General features: G+C 34.3%; 1 protein-coding gene across 6 annotated transcripts in view; it reads left to right on the top strand.

Annotated features, from left to right (window-relative positions):
- The window catches only part of LOC144225546 (sodium channel protein type 3 subunit alpha), an 81,748-nt gene extending 76,669 nt beyond the window's left edge, over window positions 1-5,079 (top strand). For all 6 annotated transcript variants that reach the window (XM_077756771.1, XM_077756775.1, XM_077756773.1 and 3 more), the window contains exons 25-26: window positions 1,030-1,300; window positions 1,819-5,079. In XM_077756771.1, the coding sequence (XP_077612897.1) occupies window positions 1,030-1,300; window positions 1,819-3,014 (1,467 nt within the window). In that variant the 3' untranslated portion in view covers window positions 3,015-5,079. The remainder of the gene's footprint in view (window positions 1-1,029; window positions 1,301-1,818) is intronic.
- The last annotated feature ends 17,037 nt before the right edge of the window (window positions 5,080-22,116 follow it).

Here is a 22,116-nt window from a genome sequence, read left to right as displayed (position 1 = left end):
GAGCTGGACTCTAACTTATCTATCTTCTTAGATAGGTAAGGGATAAGGAAACTGAGGCTCCCTAAAAGTAAAATATCATACCCAAAGTCATACGCTTGTAATTGCCAGAACTGAGACTTGACAAGGCCTCATGAATCCTATAAATGACTTCACATTACATTACCACATTTTTAAGAGTTTTGGAGTTGAAGTTGGGGACAGTGAAGGAGGGGATGTAGGGGAGGATACACAAAAGGGCATAAACCTACTTTACTGAAGGTCATTTAAATATTATATTTAAAAGGAGGAACTTGATCAATTCATGAAATTGATTTTCAGAAAGCTGTGAAATATTGTATTTTTATTCTAAATTATTAAAAATTTACTTCCCTGATAGAACTATAGTTAGTGGCCATATGAGTACAATAATCTTTAAAAGTATGTGACTCCTGAGATGGTTGTTAATAAGGCAAAAAAATCATACATTTTTGTTGAAGCATAAAGAGCAGATGAAGAAAGCAATAACGAACACACAGACACACATAGTTAGAAGAGGTAGAATTAAATAGAAAATGAATGACATATTTTAAAAGAGAGGGAGATGGAAATCAGATATAAACCAAATTCCCTGAAGTATTGATAAATGAATTAGGGTATTCATCCCATCTAAAAGTCTGTCTGTATCAGCTTACTTTGTAACTCTTCATTATTAGTTGTCATAATTTTTTTTTGTAAAAATTATCATAGTTATTTGAAATCAAGCAAAGCCCATGCGTATTAACAGCCAGTTGTCACCAATTTATGTTTTACTGAGTTTTGTTTCCCCATGGAACTTAAATAAACCAAATATGTTTTTTTCTTATCATACAACTTTTTTTCATTTCCTTCTTGTATTTAAATGTGAAGGGAAATGGAGCACAAAGAATTGTTTGGAGTAATATGAAAAGGGTGTATATCTCATGACCAAATGTGGAAGGACTTCCCTTGCAATTTTAGTGGATCATTATTTATCAAACATGCATATTAACCTTCTGTCTTCTCTCTTTCTAGAACAAATTCCAAGGAATGGTCTTTGATTTTGTAACCAGGCAAGTCTTTGATATCAGTATCATGATCCTCATCTGCCTCAACATGGTCACCATGATGGTGGAAACTGATGACCAGAGCAAATATATGACTCTAGTTTTGTCCCGGATTAACCTTGTGTTCATTATCCTGTTCACCGGAGAATTTGTGCTGAAGCTCATCTCTCTCAGATACTACTACTTCACCATAGGCTGGAACATTTTTGATTTTGTGGTAGTGATTCTCTCCATTGTAGGTAAGAGTGGTTTAACTACAGAGAGGTACAGCTGTAGGTAAAGTTCCCTAATGTGTGACAGCTGTGTAACAAAGAAATTAGATCTGAGAATGATATTGTATATAATCTAAAGTTTACCACTACTGTACATTTTCCTATAACTGAAGAATGTTGGTATTCAAAAATTTAAAAAATCAATATATTTGGACATTTTAGAAATAGTATTTGTTTATAAGTAGCACATTTCATGTGTGGGATAACTCTTCCTAGTAACTGAGTATACATAATCTTAAATTGCCATGACACTGTCTGAGATTATTTAATTTGTTGGATCTTCCAAAAATCAATATTGGCTTATGACATTATAGAGTGATTGAATAAAATTCTGTAATCTTTAGTTGCTAATATCAGGCAGTGGGCCCAAATATTTAGTAGAGGTTTATACACAATCTTGCTGTTTTCCTAAACCTTGCAAAGATAACATATTCATATAAACCTAAGATGGTCACTGCTTAGGTTATTTGTATATTTTTTCACAGGCATGTTTCTGGCCGAGCTGATAGAAAAATACTTCGTGTCCCCTACCCTGTTCCGAGTGATCCGTCTCGCCAGGATTGGTCGAATCTTGCGTCTGATCAAAGGAGCGAAGGGGATCCGCACGCTGCTCTTTGCTCTGATGATGTCCCTTCCGGCCTTGTTTAACATCGGCCTCCTGCTCTTCCTGGTCATGTTCATCTACGCCATCTTTGGAATGTCCAACTTTGCCTACGTTAAAAAGGAAGCTGGAATTGATGACATGTTCAACTTTGAGACCTTCGGCAACAGCATGATCTGCCTGTTCCAAATTACCACCTCTGCTGGCTGGGATGGATTGCTAGCACCTATTCTCAACAGCGCACCTCCTGACTGTGACCCTGACAAAGTTCACCCCGGAAGCTCTGTTAAGGGAGACTGCGGGAACCCATCTGTTGGGATTTTCTTTTTTGTCAGTTACATCATCATCTCATTTCTAGTTGTGGTGAACATGTACATCGCTGTCATCCTGGAGAACTTCAGTGTCGCTACTGAGGAAAGTGCAGAGCCCCTGAGCGAGGATGACTTTGAGATGTTCTATGAGGTTTGGGAGAAGTTTGATCCTGATGCCACTCAGTTTATAGAGTTCTCCAAGCTCTCTGATTTTGCAGCTGCCCTAGATCCTCCTCTCCTCATAGCAAAACCAAACAAAGTCCAGCTCATTGCCATGGACCTGCCCATGGTCAGTGGGGATCGGATCCACTGCCTTGACATTTTATTTGCCTTTACAAAGCGTGTTTTGGGTGAGAGTGGAGAGATGGATGCCCTTCGAATACAGATGGAAGACCGGTTCATGGCATCAAACCCCTCCAAAGTCTCCTATGAACCCATCACAACCACTCTAAAACGCAAACAAGAGGAGGTGTCTGCTGCTATCATTCAGCGTAATTTCAGATGTTATCTTTTAAGGCAAAGGTTAAAAAAGGTATCAAGTGAATATAACAAAGAGGCTATTAAAGGAAGGATTGACTTACCTATAAAAGAAGACATGATTATTGACAAATTAAATGGAAACTCCACCCCAGAAAAAACAGATGGAAGCTCCTCCACCACATCTCCTCCCTCCTATGACAGTGTAACAAAGCCAGACAAGGAAAAATTTGAGAAAGACAAACCAGAAAAAGAAAGCAAAGGGAAAGAGGTCAGGGAAAATCAAAAGTAAAAAAGAAACAAAGAAGTATCTTTGTGATCAATTGTTTACAGCCTACGATGGTAAAGTCTATGTGTCAACTGGACTCCCAGAGGAGGTCTATGCCAAACTGACTGTTTTAACAAATACTCATGGTCAGTGCCTATAACAAGACAGTGACCTCACCATCACTACAACTCTGTGAGTCAGGGTATCAACAAGATTGACAAGAGGTTGCTGTTTTCATTACCAGCTGACACTGCTGAAGAGAAACTCAATGGCTACCTAGACTGTAGGGATAATTGTGCAAAGTGATCGTTGTAACTACACCAAACACCTTTAGTACAGTACTTGCATCCACTCTATTTTTAACTTCCATATCTGCCATATTTTTACAAAATTTGTTCTAGTGGATTTCCTTGCTCCCTAATTCATAGTTTATTCATAATACTATGTCACTATTTTTGTAAATGCAGTTTAAGTTGAGAAAAAAAAGTATATAAGAGCCCTGTGTTCCTCTTCCATAAATCTCTCAAATAATCAGCAAAAGTGTTTTGAGAGGTAAAATTCTTGCTTAAAACCAGAAAAAAAATATTCTAATGTCAATAAGTTCAGGTACTTCCAATTTTCTAGAAGGCTTTAATTTTGAAAGTGTTTTAGTCTGTTATATTTGTTTATATCTGAACAGTTATGTGCCTGTAAAGTCTCTTCTAATTTTTAAAGGATTATTTTTATGCAAATATTGTTTCAGCAAGTGCAAATTTTATTCTAAGTTCCAGAGGTCTATATTTAATTTGGTTAAATGCTTTCCAAAAACAAAACAACAGAAGTCTAGAAAAGTATATCTAAAGTGTCACTTTAGAATAGTTGTCCCACTTTCTGCTGCAGTATTGCTTTGCCATCTTCTACTCTCAGCAAAGCTGACATTTTATGTCAATTCAACACCCCTTGTTATGTAAATAGTTATTTTATCCTGTGGTGCATGTCTGGGCAGAGATATATAAGTATATGTATCTATAATGTGTATATATACACATTATAGATACATATATCCAGATCAACAACTTCTATTTAGTCAAGTATGTACCACAGTGTATATGTCTTTTGCGAACTTCCAACAGGGATGTATCCTGTACCATTCATTAAACATAAATAGTTTGAAGACTATCACTAATGCATGTTAATATTGCCTATGCTGCTCTATTTTACTCAATCCATTCTTCACAAGCCTTGGTTAGAAGTCACATGTTGGTAGAGTGAATTCAAGCAGCTCTATCTAGTACGTCAAGCAGAATAGCTTGCAGTTATTTAAAAGTACCTTTACTTTTGCATTTTAAATTCAACTTGAGTGTCATATGGTGTCTCTCTATATTTCAAGGAAACACACTGCGTACTGCCTATTGTCAAAACCTATACTTCATATTTTGCTAAAAATATGTCTAAAACTTGTTTAAATATAAATAATGTAAAAATATGATCAATTTTATTTGTTGCATTTTGTACATAAGAAAATTATTTTCAGGTTGATGACATGGCAATTTATTTTACTTTATGCTTTTGCTTTTTATTTTTAATCACAACTCCAAACTTTTGAATCCATAAGACTTTTCAATGGATAATTTCCTAAAATAAAAGTTAGACAATGGGTTTTGTGGATTTCTTTGTTATACTATATTTTCTACCATTCCAATAGGAGAGACACTGTCAAAAATTCAAACCTGGGTCATTTTTTACCAACTATGGTTGCCTCAATACTACCCGTTATTCATGGAAGGTTTTTTTTTTTACTCAAACTTTTGTAGTATTGCTTATGCAGACTAGTCTTATTTTTTTAATTCTTGCTACACTATAGCTATTAGAGAAATAACATGGGCTCTGTCCTTTTTAGCCATGAACAAAGTGGCAAAGTTGTGCAATTATCTAACATGATATAAATTTTTGTTTTTTGCACAAACCAAAAGTTTAATGTTAACCTTTTACAAAACTATTTACTTGTAGTGTACTGATGAACTGCATGCAGGGAATTGCAATTACTAAAAAGAATGGTGAGCTACGTTACTATTGAGCCAAAAGAATAAATATTTCATTTTTTATTATATTTAATATCTGGGCCTCTGTTTCTTTATGGAAGTTTAAAATATATATAATTATATATATTTTATATAATATATAAAATTATATAATGATCTGACATTTGTATACATGAAAGTTCACATGGATTTTACAGCAACCTAATATATGGTCTACCAAACAGTACTACAGAATAAAATCTATGAAAAACAGTTTTTGTGAACTTTTTTGTGTGCAAGGATCAAATCCAGATGTTCCAACCTACAGTTTCTATAACAATAATAGTCATCATCAACAAGAGCTGTCAATTCCAATTATTTCCCTTGGCTATAAGCATTTTAATCTCAACTCCTCTCAATGTTACTTATACCATCTCCAAACTTCTTGGTAGCTAACAAAGCTTACATACGTTGTTATTTAAATGTGTTTTATGAATTCCTATTTACGTATATAGTATTAATTATAGCATTAATGATTGAGAATTTATGTTAACTGTTTTTTTCAGGGCCTTTGGACTTATGTCAAAACCAAATGTTTATTCTCAGTGGAAAACCCCAGTTGTAAGGCATATTTATTTAAAGATGAAGTGGATTTAAATATGCATTTCATAATTTCCTCAACATAAATGATATAAACTGACTTCATTGGAATTCATGGGCTCCTTTCTGCTAATGTCAACTTTCAGATCTCACCAATACCACAGAGAAGTCAAGTATTACTTTGCAAAACCCTTAGCCTTTTTATGCATCCCATCATATAACCTTAGCCAAGTATTCTACTAATTGATATGCATTATATCTAAATGATCATCTCCCAAAATAGTCACAAGAGTCTTCAGGTAAAACAAACAAACAAACAAACCTTTAAAAAATATACCTATCTAGCTAAAGAATATTATGAAAATACTGTTCAGAATACAGAGCAGTTAATATAGTTGATAGACTTTTTTAAAATAACTAATTCCATAAGAAAAATATTTCTGTTATTGAACTTCATGACAGAATCCTGTTTAAAATAATACACTAGAAGTAAATTAGACACAGATATGAAACTATGAAATTAAGGAAACAAACTCACCAATGGCTGCCATTTAGTAAGGGAAGAACATTTGTATGGAGAAAAGTAATGGGTATTCCAGTTTACAAATATTACAGGTAAAAGACAATGGCTATGTAAACGTATATATTTACTAGTTTTCAAATTACTAGAATACAGTAAAATAACATGAAAATCATTCTTGTGTATTTCAAACCACTCAGTAGTAATCATAAAGAAAGTTCTTACTGACCATTTTTGCAGAAATGGAAAATATCAAAGAGACTGGACCAAGAGCTCTAACACTTGTCTTTTACTATCAGTTCTGGAATCAAATTAGCAATGGAATTCAGGCAGATCAAATTCTAGCTCCTCAGATTCTCCCTCTGTTGAATGGGGTTGTTGTCTCTTACATAGTAGGCCTTTAATTTTAAAATTCTATGTTCAAAATCAAATTGTCTATTCAAACTGAGTAATTTTTTTCTATACAGGTAATACTTAATGAGAAAAATATGAATTGATAATAAACCTTTTAAAATATTACTCAGATAACCTTAAATAGAAAGAAACACATTTGGCCTTCACTTTAGCCCTATTAAGAATAAAAAGTTTTCTTGTTCTCAAAGATTTTATACCACAAAGTGGAGAATTCTTTAAATAACTGAGAGGATGGCTATTATTTTTTCTTTACAGCGTTATTAGATGTTTTTTAAGTTTATTTATTTTGAAAGAGAGAGCAAAAGCAGGGGGAGGGACAGAGAGAGAGAGAAAGAGAATCCCAAGCAGACTCTGTGCTGTCAGCATGGAGCCCAACACAGGGCTTGATCTCATGAAGCATGAGATAATGACCTGAGCTGAAATCAAGAGTCAGAAGCTTAACCAACTGAGCCACCCAGGTGCCCCAGTGTTACAGATTTCTAAAAGACACCACCTGATATATAACAAAAGTGATTAAAACAAAGTCAGTAACAATTTAGTGTTTTGCTGTAAAATTGTCTAGAACCACAATTGTATTTGCTTCTTTGTCATTATTTAACATTTGCCACAAAATTTCAAGTTGGGCTTCAGTCTTATATTCTCTAGAGTGCTGTTGTTATTACAAAAGAATAAAAGATGCACATCATTTTCTTATAACACCTAAAACATTTTATTCTTTTCAAAAATTTTTGTTGTTACTGATGCCTGTAGATTCTTTTGTCAGCAGTATTTCTCCCCACTTCTCTCTAGAATCTTTCTGTTCTCCATAATTCAGCCAGTTCACATACTGAGGTACATACCTAAAACCTTCTACATTTGACAGCATCCCATTACTCAGAAATCTATTTTCCCTTCTAATTATGGAGTAAAAACAAACAAACAAACCCCTGCCTAATCTGCCCCTCACCTATTCCATTGTTATCATCCATCATTGGCCACCATTCCACAACTCATGCCCCTAATCGCTCAGAATCACGCACTGGCAAGTTACATAATGTTTTACCATCTCTCCTGTCTTGCACACCTACCATCTTTACCTGAAATGCCCTTCCCTCTCTTTTTTACCCTGGCAAGTATTTGCTTATCTTTCAATAACTGGTTCAAGTGTCATCATCATTTAGTAAGCTTCCTCAGAGTTCCTCAAGTAGAAGAATTTCTCCTCAGATTTCCTAATGTGCAATCCATGATGGTGTGGATCATACTGTGCTATATTACCTCCTTTGTATTTATCTCTTCTTAATAGATTTTAGTACATCCAATGTATGGGACACATCTCATTAATTTCATCATCCTTCCTTCCTTGATGACAGAGTATGTGACTATCAGTATTCAGTTACATTGCTAGTAGAACTGATTCTTGCAGGAACATGCAAATATATTTTAGTGCCAAACAATAATATTAATAAATTTTTTCAGTCCTGGTAGAGTACAATTCTCAAATTTATTTGCATCTAAATTCAGACAATCTACCTTTATAATCAGTTGAAATATATATAAATACCTTGGAAATACTACATAACTAGTAACTATGCTTACAAGTAATGTTTTTTTATCTAATAAAAACTCCTGAAACAAAAAACTTTATTTCATTAACTCTATCAGTGAAATAATTTCATTGAGTTGTCTTCAGTAGAAATATTTTGCATAGATAAAAACAAACTTAGGGACTTGGGTTTTATCTCACTATCTTAATCTAGATATTCCTAACTTTAATAATTCATGAGTAAACTGATAATACACTAATACTATCCTAAAGCCCTCCTATCAGAAATATCTCAAAATTGAGGATAAAATATTGTTAAAAGGTCATTTTTAATGTATCACCAGGCTTACAAGAAAGCAAGGGAAATTCCCTGGGGCTGGTGGAGAAAGGCAAGCAAGCTCTAAATCAGATGACACTCTATGGGCTTCTGTTGATTCCAATGACCTAACCTTGATTTAAATTGTCTAAGTACAGGACTTTGTGAGATCAAGCCCCACATCCAGCTCTGTACTGACAGCACAGAACCTGTTTGATATTCTCTCTCTCCCTCTTCCTCTGCTCCTCTACTTCTCATGCTTGTGCGCTTACTCTCTCTCTCTCAAAAAAAAAAAAAAAAAAAAAAAGCCTTAAGTACAAGAAATAGAAGACAAAGATTTGAATCCAATATGAGTCAGAGATCTTGAATAAATTCAAGACACACAAAAAGCTATGCACTTTTTTCAAAAAGCTACACACTTGATAAAAACATTTTTAAAAACCAATTATTACAAAAGCAAAAAGGAAGGCAACTTAGCAAGCAAATTTTCTGTCTTGTCTCAGTTCTGAGTTTATGGGGAAAAGTCTTTCTTGAGACTCATAGCTTTTAAATCAGAATTTACCTTTATTTATGGCCCAAATTTATACTATCTGCCTAGTTCAAAATACTAGAAGCCAAAAATTCGATTTAAAGTAGACACAAGTTGCTAGTGGTTGTAGGCTTCTGTTAGAAATTAACTGAAATCTTTTCTGAAAGACACACCTCAACCCAGGCCTCAAAGATTTCCCACAAATAAGGTCCAAGAAACATGAATTCACAATAAGAGAAATAACAAAACCAACAATGAGGAAGCAAAGCTGCCAGATAACAAGGAAACATATCCATACATTCTTCAGATACAGGATATAAGTATATTCAACAAAATTTTAAAAGAAAGATTAAAATATGAATAATGGCGAGAAATAAAAATTATGAGACATACTTGAAGAACACTATATGCCTTTTCTGGAAATCAAGAATTACATTAAAACAATGTGCAAGGCTTAAATATCAGGTTACTTGGAACTGAAGAGAAAAATCGTGAATTAGAATCTGAAAAACTTACAAGCAAAACAGCAGAGGCAAAAAGCTAAAATGTATGAAAGTCTTAAGAGAATTTCAGTGTAGGTGAGAAGGTGTAAAATACCTGGAATTCCAAAAGGAGAATTAACATATTAGGAGGAAGCCAATATTTGATTATAAAATGAATAAGAATTATTACTGAAAATAGACATAAATCCTAACATTCAAGAATCATAAAAATCATAATTACATAAAAGAAAAACATATCCAGGCACATCAATAAAATTTCAGAACAAAAAGTACAAGGAAAAAAACCTTAAAAGTATATGGGAAAAATAGACACAGCAAAACAATTCAACTATAACAGCAATAACAAAAATGTTGCTTGAAAATATCTGTTAAAACTATAGTTTATACCCAGGAAAAAATATCTTTAAGAATAAAAAAAGAAATGAAAGCATTTGTTGGGAGTTCAAGAATTATAACTGTACTGTTCAGGGACATGATAAAGATAGTAACTTTTACCTTTGCTTCAAATGCTTACTGAAGTTTCAAAGACAAGAAATAGAATAAAATGATTAAAACTGTACAGAAGAAAAATGAAATAACTTGACATGTAATAAACTTAAAAATATAAGAAGGAAGAGAAAAATAAGAATTACGTAAAAACAAAAAGTACAAAATAACCTGGTGGAAATTAATAATAGCCTGTTACAAGTGCTTATTATGTTCTAATAATTTTTCAAATGCCTTACATGATAATCCTCAACATTATCCTTATTACGATAAGAACTATGAAGAAACTGAGACATGGACTATTCTTAGCTTGCCCAAGGATACATTGTTAGAACAATAGGGATATTAATCCCAGAAATCTGGTTCTAGATACAGTCTTTTAATCACTGCATCATAGTACTTGACATCCAGAATGACTACGTTACATAACTCTACAGGAAAAATCACACTGCATTCCAAAACTGGTGCACTCAGGAGAACAACTCCAACACAGAATCCAATGTAACACCATGGCATTAGTGATATCTATAAAAACATATCAATAATATGTCAATAATTACTAGCAAATACATTGAACTGTTCATTTAAAAGGCAAATAAGGTTGGGTTTTACAATGCAGCTATTTCAAATAAATAAACCTAAAACATAAAAATTCAGAGAAGTTAAAAAGTAAGAGGAATGGAAAAATATCAAATACTAACAAAATGAATACTTACATATTTTTATTATTAAGTCAAAGTAGTTTTAAAACTCCAACGTACAACTATTTTAAACTGGATATGCCTATTAAACTTATCTTTAAACTACACATGGCAAAAATCTATTCAATCACAAGGATAAATAGACAAATCTACCATACAAAAAAGATTTTAACATACTTCCTTGAATAACTGACAGCTCAAGTGGAGAAAAAAGAAAAATATGTAAACTTTGATTACAATTAATAACTTCACCTATTAGACACAAAAAAACCCTGCAATTTTGAAAAAGTCGCATGATTTTTTTCAAATGTACATGTCACATTTTAATGCATTAAATGAAAAGCCAAAGGGCAAGTGTCAAAAAATTTCATAGAATTGGAATCAGGGAATACTATGTTCTGTAACTGGCATGCAATTAAATTAGGAATCTAACTTTTGGAATATTTTGGGGCTTAAAAAAATACTTCTAGTTTCCTGTCCTGGAAATGGTGAGGGAGCTAACATCAGACTAACGCTCTGATAGATGACAACTATAAATCCTGAACAAAATACAATTATCTTTAGGTACTAGAGAGTAACCCCCAAAAGCCAGAAAATTGGAAAAGGCACTAGATAATGCTTCCTGCGTATTATGGCTTTTGTCTGAGCTCAGGACCAGTCAGTACTGAGCTGAAATTCATATAAAAAATCTGCAGTTATACTTGTTGAGAAATCAGAGGACAGAGTTTAAAACAATCACAGCAGCTGAAGAGTTATAGAACCACAGATGGGAAGCTCCAAATTTAGCATATAAACTGAATTCTTTGGCTGATTCTTGAACTTTGCATGTGTGGGGTAGATTTAAAGTAGTCATTGCTAAGGTTTAAAGATCCACTGCAAGAATATAGATAGAGTATGGAGTTAAGTTTAACCAAAATATTTAGAGAAACAGAAGAGAAGACAGAGAATCTGCAAGATATCATTAACAATATTCAAAACAAAAGGTAAACAATAGAGCCTAGAGCCTCAAATGTTAGATTTAACACACGAGAATTCCAAAGTGATTTAGTTGAATTATTCAAGGATTGTAAAAGAATATATGTTCACAATGAAGAGCAGATGAAATATCAGAAGAAAAAGCAGAAACCATAAATGAATCAAAAGAAAATTTGAGAATGTAAAAATACAATATCTGATATCATAATCTAACTTAGGATATTAAAAATGTTAGAAGAAAATGGCAAGGAACTTGAAGATCAATAGAAATGAACAAATCTGAAAATACACCTCGTTATAACTTAAGAATATTAAAAGAAATAAAATGAGGATTCTTCTTTCCCCACATCCTCACCAACATCTGTTGTTGCCTGAGTTGTTAATTTTAGCCATTCTGACAGGTGAGAGGTAATATCTCATTGTAGTTCTGATTTGCATTTCCTTGAGGATTAGTGATGTTGAACATCTTTTCATGTGTCTGTTGGCCATCTGTGTATCTTTGGAGAAATGTCTGGTCATTCCTTCTGCCCATATTTTAGTTGAATTATTTGTGGTGTTAAGTTATATAAATTTCTTATATGTTTTGATTATTAACCTCTTATTGGATATATCATTTACAAATATATACTCCCATTCAGTAGGTTGTCTTTTAATTTTGTTGGTTGTTTCCTTTGCTGTGCAAAAGCCTTTTATTTTGATGTAGTCACAATAGTTTATTTTTCTTTTTGTTTCCCTTGCCTTTGGAGACATATCTAGAATAATGTTGCTATGGCCAATGTCAGAGAAATTACTGACTGTGCTCTTTTCTAGGATTTTTATGGCTTCAGGTCTCATATTTAGTTCTTTAATCCATTTTGAGTTTATTTTTATCTATAGTGTAAGAAGGTGGTCCACTTTCATTCTTTTGCCTATAACGTCCCCATTTTCCCAGCATTTGTTGAAGAGACTGTCTTTTTCCCATTGCATATTCTTGCCTTCTTTGTTCATTCTATTACATTATTTTATGTTTCATTAAGTTTTTTAGCTAGCTAGCTATAGTATACTTTAAACATCTGGCAGATTGACCGAGAAGGTAAACAATATGAGAAAATTACAGGTATTGGTGAGATTAAAAATAAGAATAGAATGAAATAGACTGCTTTACATCAAAAGTTTTTTTAAATAGACAAATAAATACGTTCTAAAAAAATTAGTATGCCAATATTGAAAATAAAAAAGTAACAAAAATTTTTAAAAATTTATAATTTTTAAGATATTTAATCAATAATTAAAATGATGCCCCCTCCCCCCACAACATACGACAAGAAACTAGAAACATACGGTTCAAATCGTAAACAAATTTCAGGTTAAAGATAATCACATACAAACTCTTCCACAGATTAGAAAAAGAAAAGTACATGCCTAAACCCATTTAGAAGCTAAGCTGAACCTTGATACCAAAGCTACACGAGGACAGTAGCAGAAAGAAAAATTGCTGGCCAACTGTACTCTTAACATAAATCCAGTAGTATATTCAAAATGTAAAATAGATGCATCATTTAGAATGCCGGAGTAAGAAACTCAGAGGTCCCTCTCATGAGCAAAACAACTATTTAAGTGGTGAAAACTATTAAGAACAATTATTTAAGTTCTGGAAATTGTCTTAAGAGTATTTAGTGAATGGAGAAATATTTTTTAAAGAAAAACTACTAAATATCAGTAAGAAAAGTGAGGGTCTGTGGCACGTAAGCCACAGTTCCACATTATAAAAGTTTTATCCTGGGCATGTCAAGAATGCAAGACTCCCTCTGTCCCAGTGCCCGGTCAAAGAAGGAACAAGCTGCTTTCATTTCTCATCCTTATCCCCATTCCCACCCCCAGCCACATACTGCAGAAACTCTATTCCAAATAGGCCTGAGAGGACTTGATAACTCTTCTCCAACCCAGCCCCATCTGCAGAGTAGAAGTGCTACTCCATGCATGGCAGGCCAAAAATGTGGGCATCCCAAGAGCCCCTACTACAGCTTATTCATAGGGCAGAGTTTCCTCTCCAGGAAGGCCAAGTCTATACCATGGGCTGCCACTCACCATAGAGTACCCACTCCTCAAGAGGGGTGCCACCATGGGAAAAGCAGGACTCTGCCTCTAATTGAGTTGCAGAGGTGTGGGAGTTCTGTCTATAGGAGAAAGCAGGACATAGGACACAAAGAGCTCTAGACCATTCCTGAGGGGATTGACTTTATTTGGAACAGAATGTACAGACCTCCATGTCTAAGAACGTTACAGGAAACAATAGATTAAGAAAATAATTTGGTGGATATTTATTAAGAGGATGTTAGTAGCTCCATGTTACAAACAAAACAGGACAGGCAGAAGTTTAATACAGTAAATCAAGGAAAGAGAAAGCTGAAAAGAACCCTCCTGAGGTCACAGCCAATTCTGTGGGTCAAGAAGGCTATATGCATGCACAAGTTTTCAGCCATTCAGGAGAAATCGGAACAAGACAGGAGACAAACATTAAAGAATTCCCCAAAATGCACAGAAGCTCATCAACACAGGACAGAAGGCTCACTTGGATAAAGGTTTTTAAATACAACCTCTGACCAAATACTGAACAATAAGCTATTCTAACCCAAGGGCAACTTTTAAGAGGCCAAGATTAAAAATAAATTCAGAATCTTTCCTGGCAGTTGAAAGACTGTTTGCATGTTCAAGGTGGTACTCCCTCAGGAGTAGAGAGGACAACTTCATGCTACTAGACCCTGTTCGAACATGAGGCCCAAACCCCAAACTCCCTGAAATGGGACAACAGCATCTATGCCACATATATATTCAGTGGCAAAGAGTAAAAATCTAATTGGATAAGGGGGCTTAATTACCCCACCCTTTGACTAATAAGCGGTTAATGCTGACCCAAGGGCAACACCAAGGTATCCAGGCCAAGAGAGAAAAATAAGGGAAGACAATCTGAGCAGGAAAATCAGAGACTGCACACTGCAGAGGAAACAGACCACAAAACTCATTCTGCCAAATAACAAATTTTAAAAATTAAAAAATAAGCAACCAAACAAATAATAACAGCACGCTCAAAGGGTATAAGGGACCAGAAATTCTAGAGTTGAAAGGCACAATAACTACACTGAAAAATTTATTTGAGGGGTTCAGCAGTGAATTTGAATTGGAAGAAGAAAAAAGTCAGCAAAATTGGTGAAAAATCAGTAGCAACTGTACAAACCCGAAGAACAGAGAGAGAGAGAGAGAGAGAAATGAAGAAAAATGTGAGACATCATTAAGCACACCAACATATGTGTAATGGCAGTGCCAAAAGGAGAGAGGAAATAGAAAAAGAAAGAAAAAAGTATTTGAAGAATCAATGGCTGCAAACTTCCCAAATTTGATGAAAAACATTAATCTACACATCCAAGAAGACAAGTGTTGGTGAACAGAGAGACATGGAACTCCTGCACAATGTTGGTGGGAATGCAAAATGGAGCAGCTGCTATGGAAAACAGTATGAAGTTTCCTCAGAATATTAAAAGTAGACAAGTAGACCTACCATATGATCCATCAATCCCACTTCTGCCAATTTACCCAAAGAATTTAAATCAGGATCTTAAAGATATTAGCACTGCCATTTTCACTGCAGCACTCTTCAATATAGCCAAATTATGCCAACGACCTAAATGTCCATCAACAAATGAATGTACTATATACGTGCAATGGTATACTGTTCAGGAATGAAGTTCTACAGTATGAGACACCATGGATGAACCTTCAGCATATCATGCTAAATGAAATAAAGCCAGTCACAGAAGGACAAATACTGCATAATTCCACTTATATGAAGTATGTAAAAACAATAAAATTCACAGATTCGAAGATTGGAATGGTGGTGCCAGAGTCTGAGGGTCGCAGGGAAATAAGGAGTTACTACTCAACAGGCATGGTTTTAGTTAAACTAGATGAACAAGCTCTAGAGATCTGCTGTGCAACACTGTACCTATAGACAACCATAATGTATCATACATTAAAAAACTTGTTAAGTATGCAAATTTCATATTAATTATTCTTAACACAATAAAGTAAAAAAATTAAAATAAATAAAATAAAGTTGGGTTGAGCCTTACTTTATAAACGGCATATCCAGTTGACCCTTGAATGCAGGTTTGAACTGTGTGAGTCCACTTATATGCATTATTTTCTCCATAAATACAGCACATTACTATATATAATGCATTTCTCTTCCTTATGATTTTCTTAACACCATCTTTTTTCTCTAACTTAATTATAAGAATACAGTACATAATACACATAACACATAAATATGTATTAATGGGTGGTTTGTGTTATCAGTAACGCTTCCAATCAACAGTAGGCTATAGGCAGTTAAGTTTTGGGGGAGTCAAAATTACACAGAGATTGGACTAGGGGTGAGGGGGATGACTCAAAGCCTTGAGTTGTTCAAGGGCCAACTATAGTCTTTTTCGGTAAATGTTTTGTAGATATTTGAAAACAAGGTCTATTCCACTATTGTCAATTCTGCTCTTAGGTAGTGATCTACGTAGTGTTTAATCATCTATGTTTTTACCGAGTTTTCGATTGTTTATTCTATTAGTTACAGAAAACATTATGTTAAGCTCTCCTATTCAATTTTGGATTTGTCTATTTCTCTTTTAAAGTTGGTCAAGTTTCTCCAGCACACGCACCTGGTCCAGAATTCTGAGAAGCCAGAAGACAGGCTCCTGCTGGTGGGTGAGGTATGGGAGAAGCAGGCACGCTGCAGCACAGAGACACACAATCGGCCTGGGCCAGGACCTGGAGAAGGTGAAGAAGGAGACCTGCCAGGGACTGAAGGAGCCACAGGCCCTAGCGCTCCTCTGCGCCGGCAAGATAATTGGCAACAGGCACAGTTTGGCCCCTTGCTCCATGCTACACAGCGCCCTCAGCAGCCAAAATATGGCAGCCTTCTATTTTGAGCGTGTGCAACGATGAGCCAAAGCCATGCGAAAAAGGAAATTCTTGGAAACGTAGTTCCAACTTATCTAAATTCATTCTGGATAAAGCCACTGCACCCTACTAAGGAAGGGTCCCGGACAATTATGATACAATTGTAACTCATTTGATTCAATATACTAGTTGAAAACCACAAAACTATAAAAGACTATTTAGAGACAAAATATAAAGAACAGAGAAAAAATAACGGTACCAGCCCACTGCCATTACCATCTATAACCCACTGGGGGAGAAAACCAAAACCAAAACCAAAACAACCCACAAAAACAAAAAATCTTACTTTCTAGAAACAAACCTTTTTTAAAGAATAAATATATATGTAAAATGTTGCTGAGAATTTGCAGCAAATGTAAATAAAATACACACTTCCTAATGAATTAATTTGATAAATTTAGGTTTGTATAACATATAAAAAATGCGTCTGTTTTCTCATGATAAAGCAGGTTTTTTAATGGGAGAGGATACAATCTGCAATTATGCTAGTAAGACTGTTTAAACAAAAGGCAAAGAGAGAAACATTTTTTTCCCTTTCAAATATGCATAATGTATAAGAGCAACAGTATTCCCAGGTTCAGGCAGTGTTTGGCTTTCCAATGATCATTAACATTTAAATCATTTCAGGGAATTGGAGAAAACAGACAAACTTCAAGTTAACACAAAAGGAGTGAGGGGGATGTGAAACTATGTAGCAGATGCAAGAAAAATCCTTGTTATGTGGGCATTTTTATTTTATGAGATAAGGTTTTGGGTGTGTGGCTTTTGGGTGTCAGCATTATGTAGAATCACAATAAAAGAGAGACACAATTAAGCAAATTATGCTGGAAAGAGGGAAGATGAGGTGAGAATTTCCTCAGAAACAGCCCCTCCCCCAGCTTTCAGAAGGTCTTTAGCTACCAGCAGCTTCCCGGAGGACACACAGTTGTCATGGAGACAGAAGAGGCTTCCTCCTCTGCCCTGGAGCAGAAGCGGCAGGGCTGGTAGAAGGAGTGAGGGAACACAGTGGTGAGCCCTTTTGCTGATTGCAGTGGACATCAAGGCAATGGCCTAATCCATTGAAAGACAGAAAGGAAAACAAATACAAATTCCACGCTCCAACCTACCCCCAACACACATATCCAACACAATGATATTAGAGACAATAGGATACTCTTTGATCACCTATTTACTTAGCTAACATTTAAATAGATCAAAAAGCTGTTTTTAGAAAAGCCTTTATTTCTAAGGTTCAATAAAGGCAAACCTATTACTATTCCAGTATAATTCAATCTTTCTATATAATAACAATACTGACTGGAAATAAGAATAAACAGATAATGTTATAATATGTGAATTCTTCAAGAAAGTTGTATACCATTTTTGTTACAGAAATCTTTCATTAAATACCAGTAATGTGTATGGAAAGATAAGCAAAAGTTAACAAATTTCTTAAAATTAAAAATGACTAAAACAGGCATAAATAGAATTATGAAATCTACCAATATTTATAAAGAATCTCTTCTATTTTATAAGATTGCCCTATTTGTATCATGAAACAGAGCAAATTATTTCAACTAGAATTCAAAAGGTAAATAAAAGTGAAAATGTGAGTCAGTGATATTTATTTATATATTTAAAAAAATTTTTAGTGTTTATTTATTTTTGAAACAGAGAGAGACAGCATGAGCAGGGGAGGGGTAGAGAAAGAGGGAGACACAGAATCTGAAGCAGGCTTCAGGCTCTGAGCTGTCAGCACAGAGTCCTACACAGGGCGGGGCTCAAACTCATGAACTAGGAGATCAAGAGCTGAGCGAAGGCGGATGCTTAATCGACCAAGCCACCCAGGCACCCCGAGTCAGTGATATTTAATAGCATTCTTTATATTTCAATTGTCTGGATGAGCATAAATAACTTTACTTCTTTTATTCTGTAGTCTTATTAAACACAAGGCACAGCCACTTTGTCTAAAAAAAATCTGGATTCACATCTTCAATTTATGTTGACATCCTGTATCCTTTAGCAGAGAATGAAAACAGGGAAAAGGTATATAAATAAAAAAATAATAATAAACAAAAAAAATACACGTAAATTATTACTGCAACCTACTTCTCGATAAAAAATCCAAAAGAAAATTGACACAATCACATTCCTGTATTTTTTAAGGTCTCATATAAAAATGCTGTGAATGCCTGGTTTATATATATTTTCATGAACTATATACAACACTAACATTACCAATGTGTTTTTTAAAACATTTACATGATGGATAATACAAATGGAATTTTTGACCTTTAAGTAAAGAAACAGATATTTATTCACTGGAGATTTTATGCCTCTGGATTCTGAAAGCACAATCAAGCATATAAATAGAAGAATTTATAACACAATGCCACCCTTAATTCTTTTTGGAAAAAAAACATGAAAACAAACCCAAAATGAATAAATGTTATATAAAAATGTATCTTGCGCTATATGAAAAGGCAAAATGCACTTCTTAGGGGAACTCATACTTGCCTAACTTTCTAAAAAATGATGTCATGATCAATATTTAAGTTCTTCATGACTTTGGTGACATATAACCATAATGTTAATCATAACAATAAAATATCAAGGTAAGTAGAAATAATGATGGCAATTCATCTTCAGCAAGTTAACTGATGTTCCTGGACTCTTGTTACTATCTTAACTTTTTACTTTGAAGCTTGAAACAACTGATAATTTTCTTTCTATTTTCTGTCTATTCTCTTTGTCCTCCTTTCTTCCTCATAAGGAGTATGCATGTGTCTGTATATATCTAAACGTATTAAGAGAAACATTAAAGAGAAAATACATGTATGTATTTATACACATACACATGTATATGTCTATAATGTGTATATACAGAGATTAAACAAAAATCTGTATTACACAATAGTGATAGGCAATAAAACACACACACACACACACACACACAGAGGCTTCCCATGTTTTCACATGAGGGAAAAATATGGAAAGAGTATTTACAGGCTCTGTCCACCTCTTTACTCTGCCCAAGGGATGAGTGAGCTACCTGATTAGGGGTTTAAGAGAAGAAATGACAAAAATGTACTTTCCACCTTCTGGGCTCTATTTCTGGGTCTCCTGCCTGCAGAGACAGGGTCAGATTTGCTATGAGCGACAGTAACCCTTGTGGGCTGGCTTTGCTCCAGCCAAGATCTGCAACTAACTGTCCAGTTGTGTCTGTGATTAAGGAGAGTAAATCTGGCCCTCAACACTCAAGTGTGTGTGTGTGTGTGTGTGTGATTTTCAAATTGTACTTTAAGAAGTTAACCCAGCTGCAAATATTTAATAATTTTTCAATTTGTAGTTATCATATGGGGAACAAAACAGCAAAACTTAATCAAATCTCCCAGATTCAATTTTTAATTAATTCTGAAACAGAGAATGCCACAGAAATCTAAACACTAAAATTAGGCTAGGTGTTTTTTTTTGTTCTTTTGAATTGTTTTGTGTGTGTGTGTGTGTGTGTGTGTGTGTGTATTATGTGCAAGATCATTTTGAGGTCTAATTTTCCCCATTTACATGGGGATATAATGATAAAGCTCAAGAAGTACATTTTTAGGAAATTCATCTCCAACTCTAGGTCTCCATTCCAAATAACATGTTTTCAATACTGCTTTTTAAAAAATAAAAGTACATATTTTAAGACTTCATTTTCAACTTTAAATATTGTGCTTTGAAAAGGATATGATTAAAGCAATCCTTTCCTTTAACATAAAATGACATATCCTACATTCCAGTTTAAAGTGTCTTGACTCTCTAACTTAAATAGTCTGCAACTCATTTTGGAATTGGAACGTCTTAGTGGCCAGCTAACTGAAAACAGGCTATTTGCAGAGCTGTATCCTCCTGACATTCTGGTCCAGTTTCCAGATTTCTCCTTCTCTGGAAGCTGTAACATAAAACTCATTTGTTTACTGCATGTACTCCTCTGTGCCCAGAATTATAAAAACCTGGAGGCTTTTACATCTACTTAATATCTCTTTTTTGTAGAAGAAAATCAACCAATAAATAGGAAGGCATAATACATGAATGTGAAGAATCTCCTATTTTATATTAATAAAAACTATAAATTAGAAAGAAAATAATAAAACAACTATTACAGACCACTGTACCATGTGCTTCATGTTTATAAAATTTTATCCTATTTAATCCTCATAAGACTTCAATGGGTGAGTTTTATTAATCTCATTTTCAACATGGAGAAAATGGAGGCTCAGGATGACAAAGTCGATGGCAGTGCCAACATTCAAATCCAGATCAGCTGATGCCAAACCTGCCCCAAATCAAGCTCTATTTTATATACTGCCCTATTAGACATTTTAGTTGTTCCACTAATATCTTTAGTCAGAATTTTCTCTGAAATCACATTGTATATTACTTCATATTTATTGAATACACTGTTATGTAGGGAATAGGCAAATGTGAGGGAATAGAAAACTATAGTCCTGTCCTTGAGCCAAAAATAATTTAATTTCAAAACAAGTTGTTCTAAGTTAAAAGTCTTGATCACGTGACTATTCTGTTTTGGACATGGGAAAAGATGGATTAAATAGACAATGTCATACTCAATTAGGGTCAGGCAGCATGGACATACACGCAAAAGAAATAATTAAACACAGGCACTAGAAAATGAACCAAAAATATAAATAGGAACAGTGGAGAGATCAAAGCAAATTTCAGGCAAGATGATCATTGATTCACTTAACATATATATATTGCATGGGTCCGGTTAACATATTGCATAACATATATATTGCATGATTCAGTTAACATACATATTGCTGTGCTGTGCCCAGCACAGTGTTAAATGCTGATGAAATACCCAAGAATATACAGTCCCTGCTCTCATGGAGTTTACTGACTAGCATGGAACACAGAGACAAACAAGCAATGTCAGTGTTGTTTGAGGAAGCTAGGTAAAGGGCGATGGACAGGTTACTATCTGAACAGAGAAGTGGATGCTTAAGACAGTCTTCACTAGTTTCCTGTATAAAGGGATATATAAGTGAACCTGAGGGATTAAAAGGAGTTAGCTGGGTACCAAGGCTATAAGCCACATGAGGGAACAAAACATATAATATAATCATACAATCACATATTTTGGCCATACTTCCTGGCCAAAAGTAGACATTTGCGACTTACCAAACTGTCCAAATACATGAAGAGGGAGATAATCTTGAATCCAACCAAAGAAGGAATGATAAGCCAGTAAAAGAGCTTATGTTTGAGAAAAGGGTCCTAAAATTATGTCTTAAATCTATTTTGGATATTTTAAATTGAGAATAATAAGCTATCTTTTCCTATTACAAGCAATGCCACAATGATTAATCTTGTAGATATGTAATGGTGTTCTTTTGCAGGATATCTGTAGGATAAATTCCTGACAGCATATATTATTGAATTAAAGAAGAAGGTTACAAAATAATATTACTTTATGATCAGAGTCTGGCAAACAAATGCACAAATAATTTATGGCTTTATGTGTAGAAACATTAATAAGCACAAATATACACATACATGAGAATATTTACAGATAAGTGTTTAAAGGAA

This window comes from Crocuta crocuta, unplaced genomic scaffold (genome assembly GCF_008692635.1).
Source record: "Crocuta crocuta isolate KB4526 unplaced genomic scaffold, BGI_CrCroc_1.0 scaffold359, whole genome shotgun sequence".
NCBI lineage: Eukaryota > Metazoa > Chordata > Mammalia > Carnivora > Hyaenidae > Crocuta > Crocuta crocuta.
Note: the sequence above shows the minus strand (reverse complement) of the source record. Positions and strands in the feature narration are given on the sequence as shown.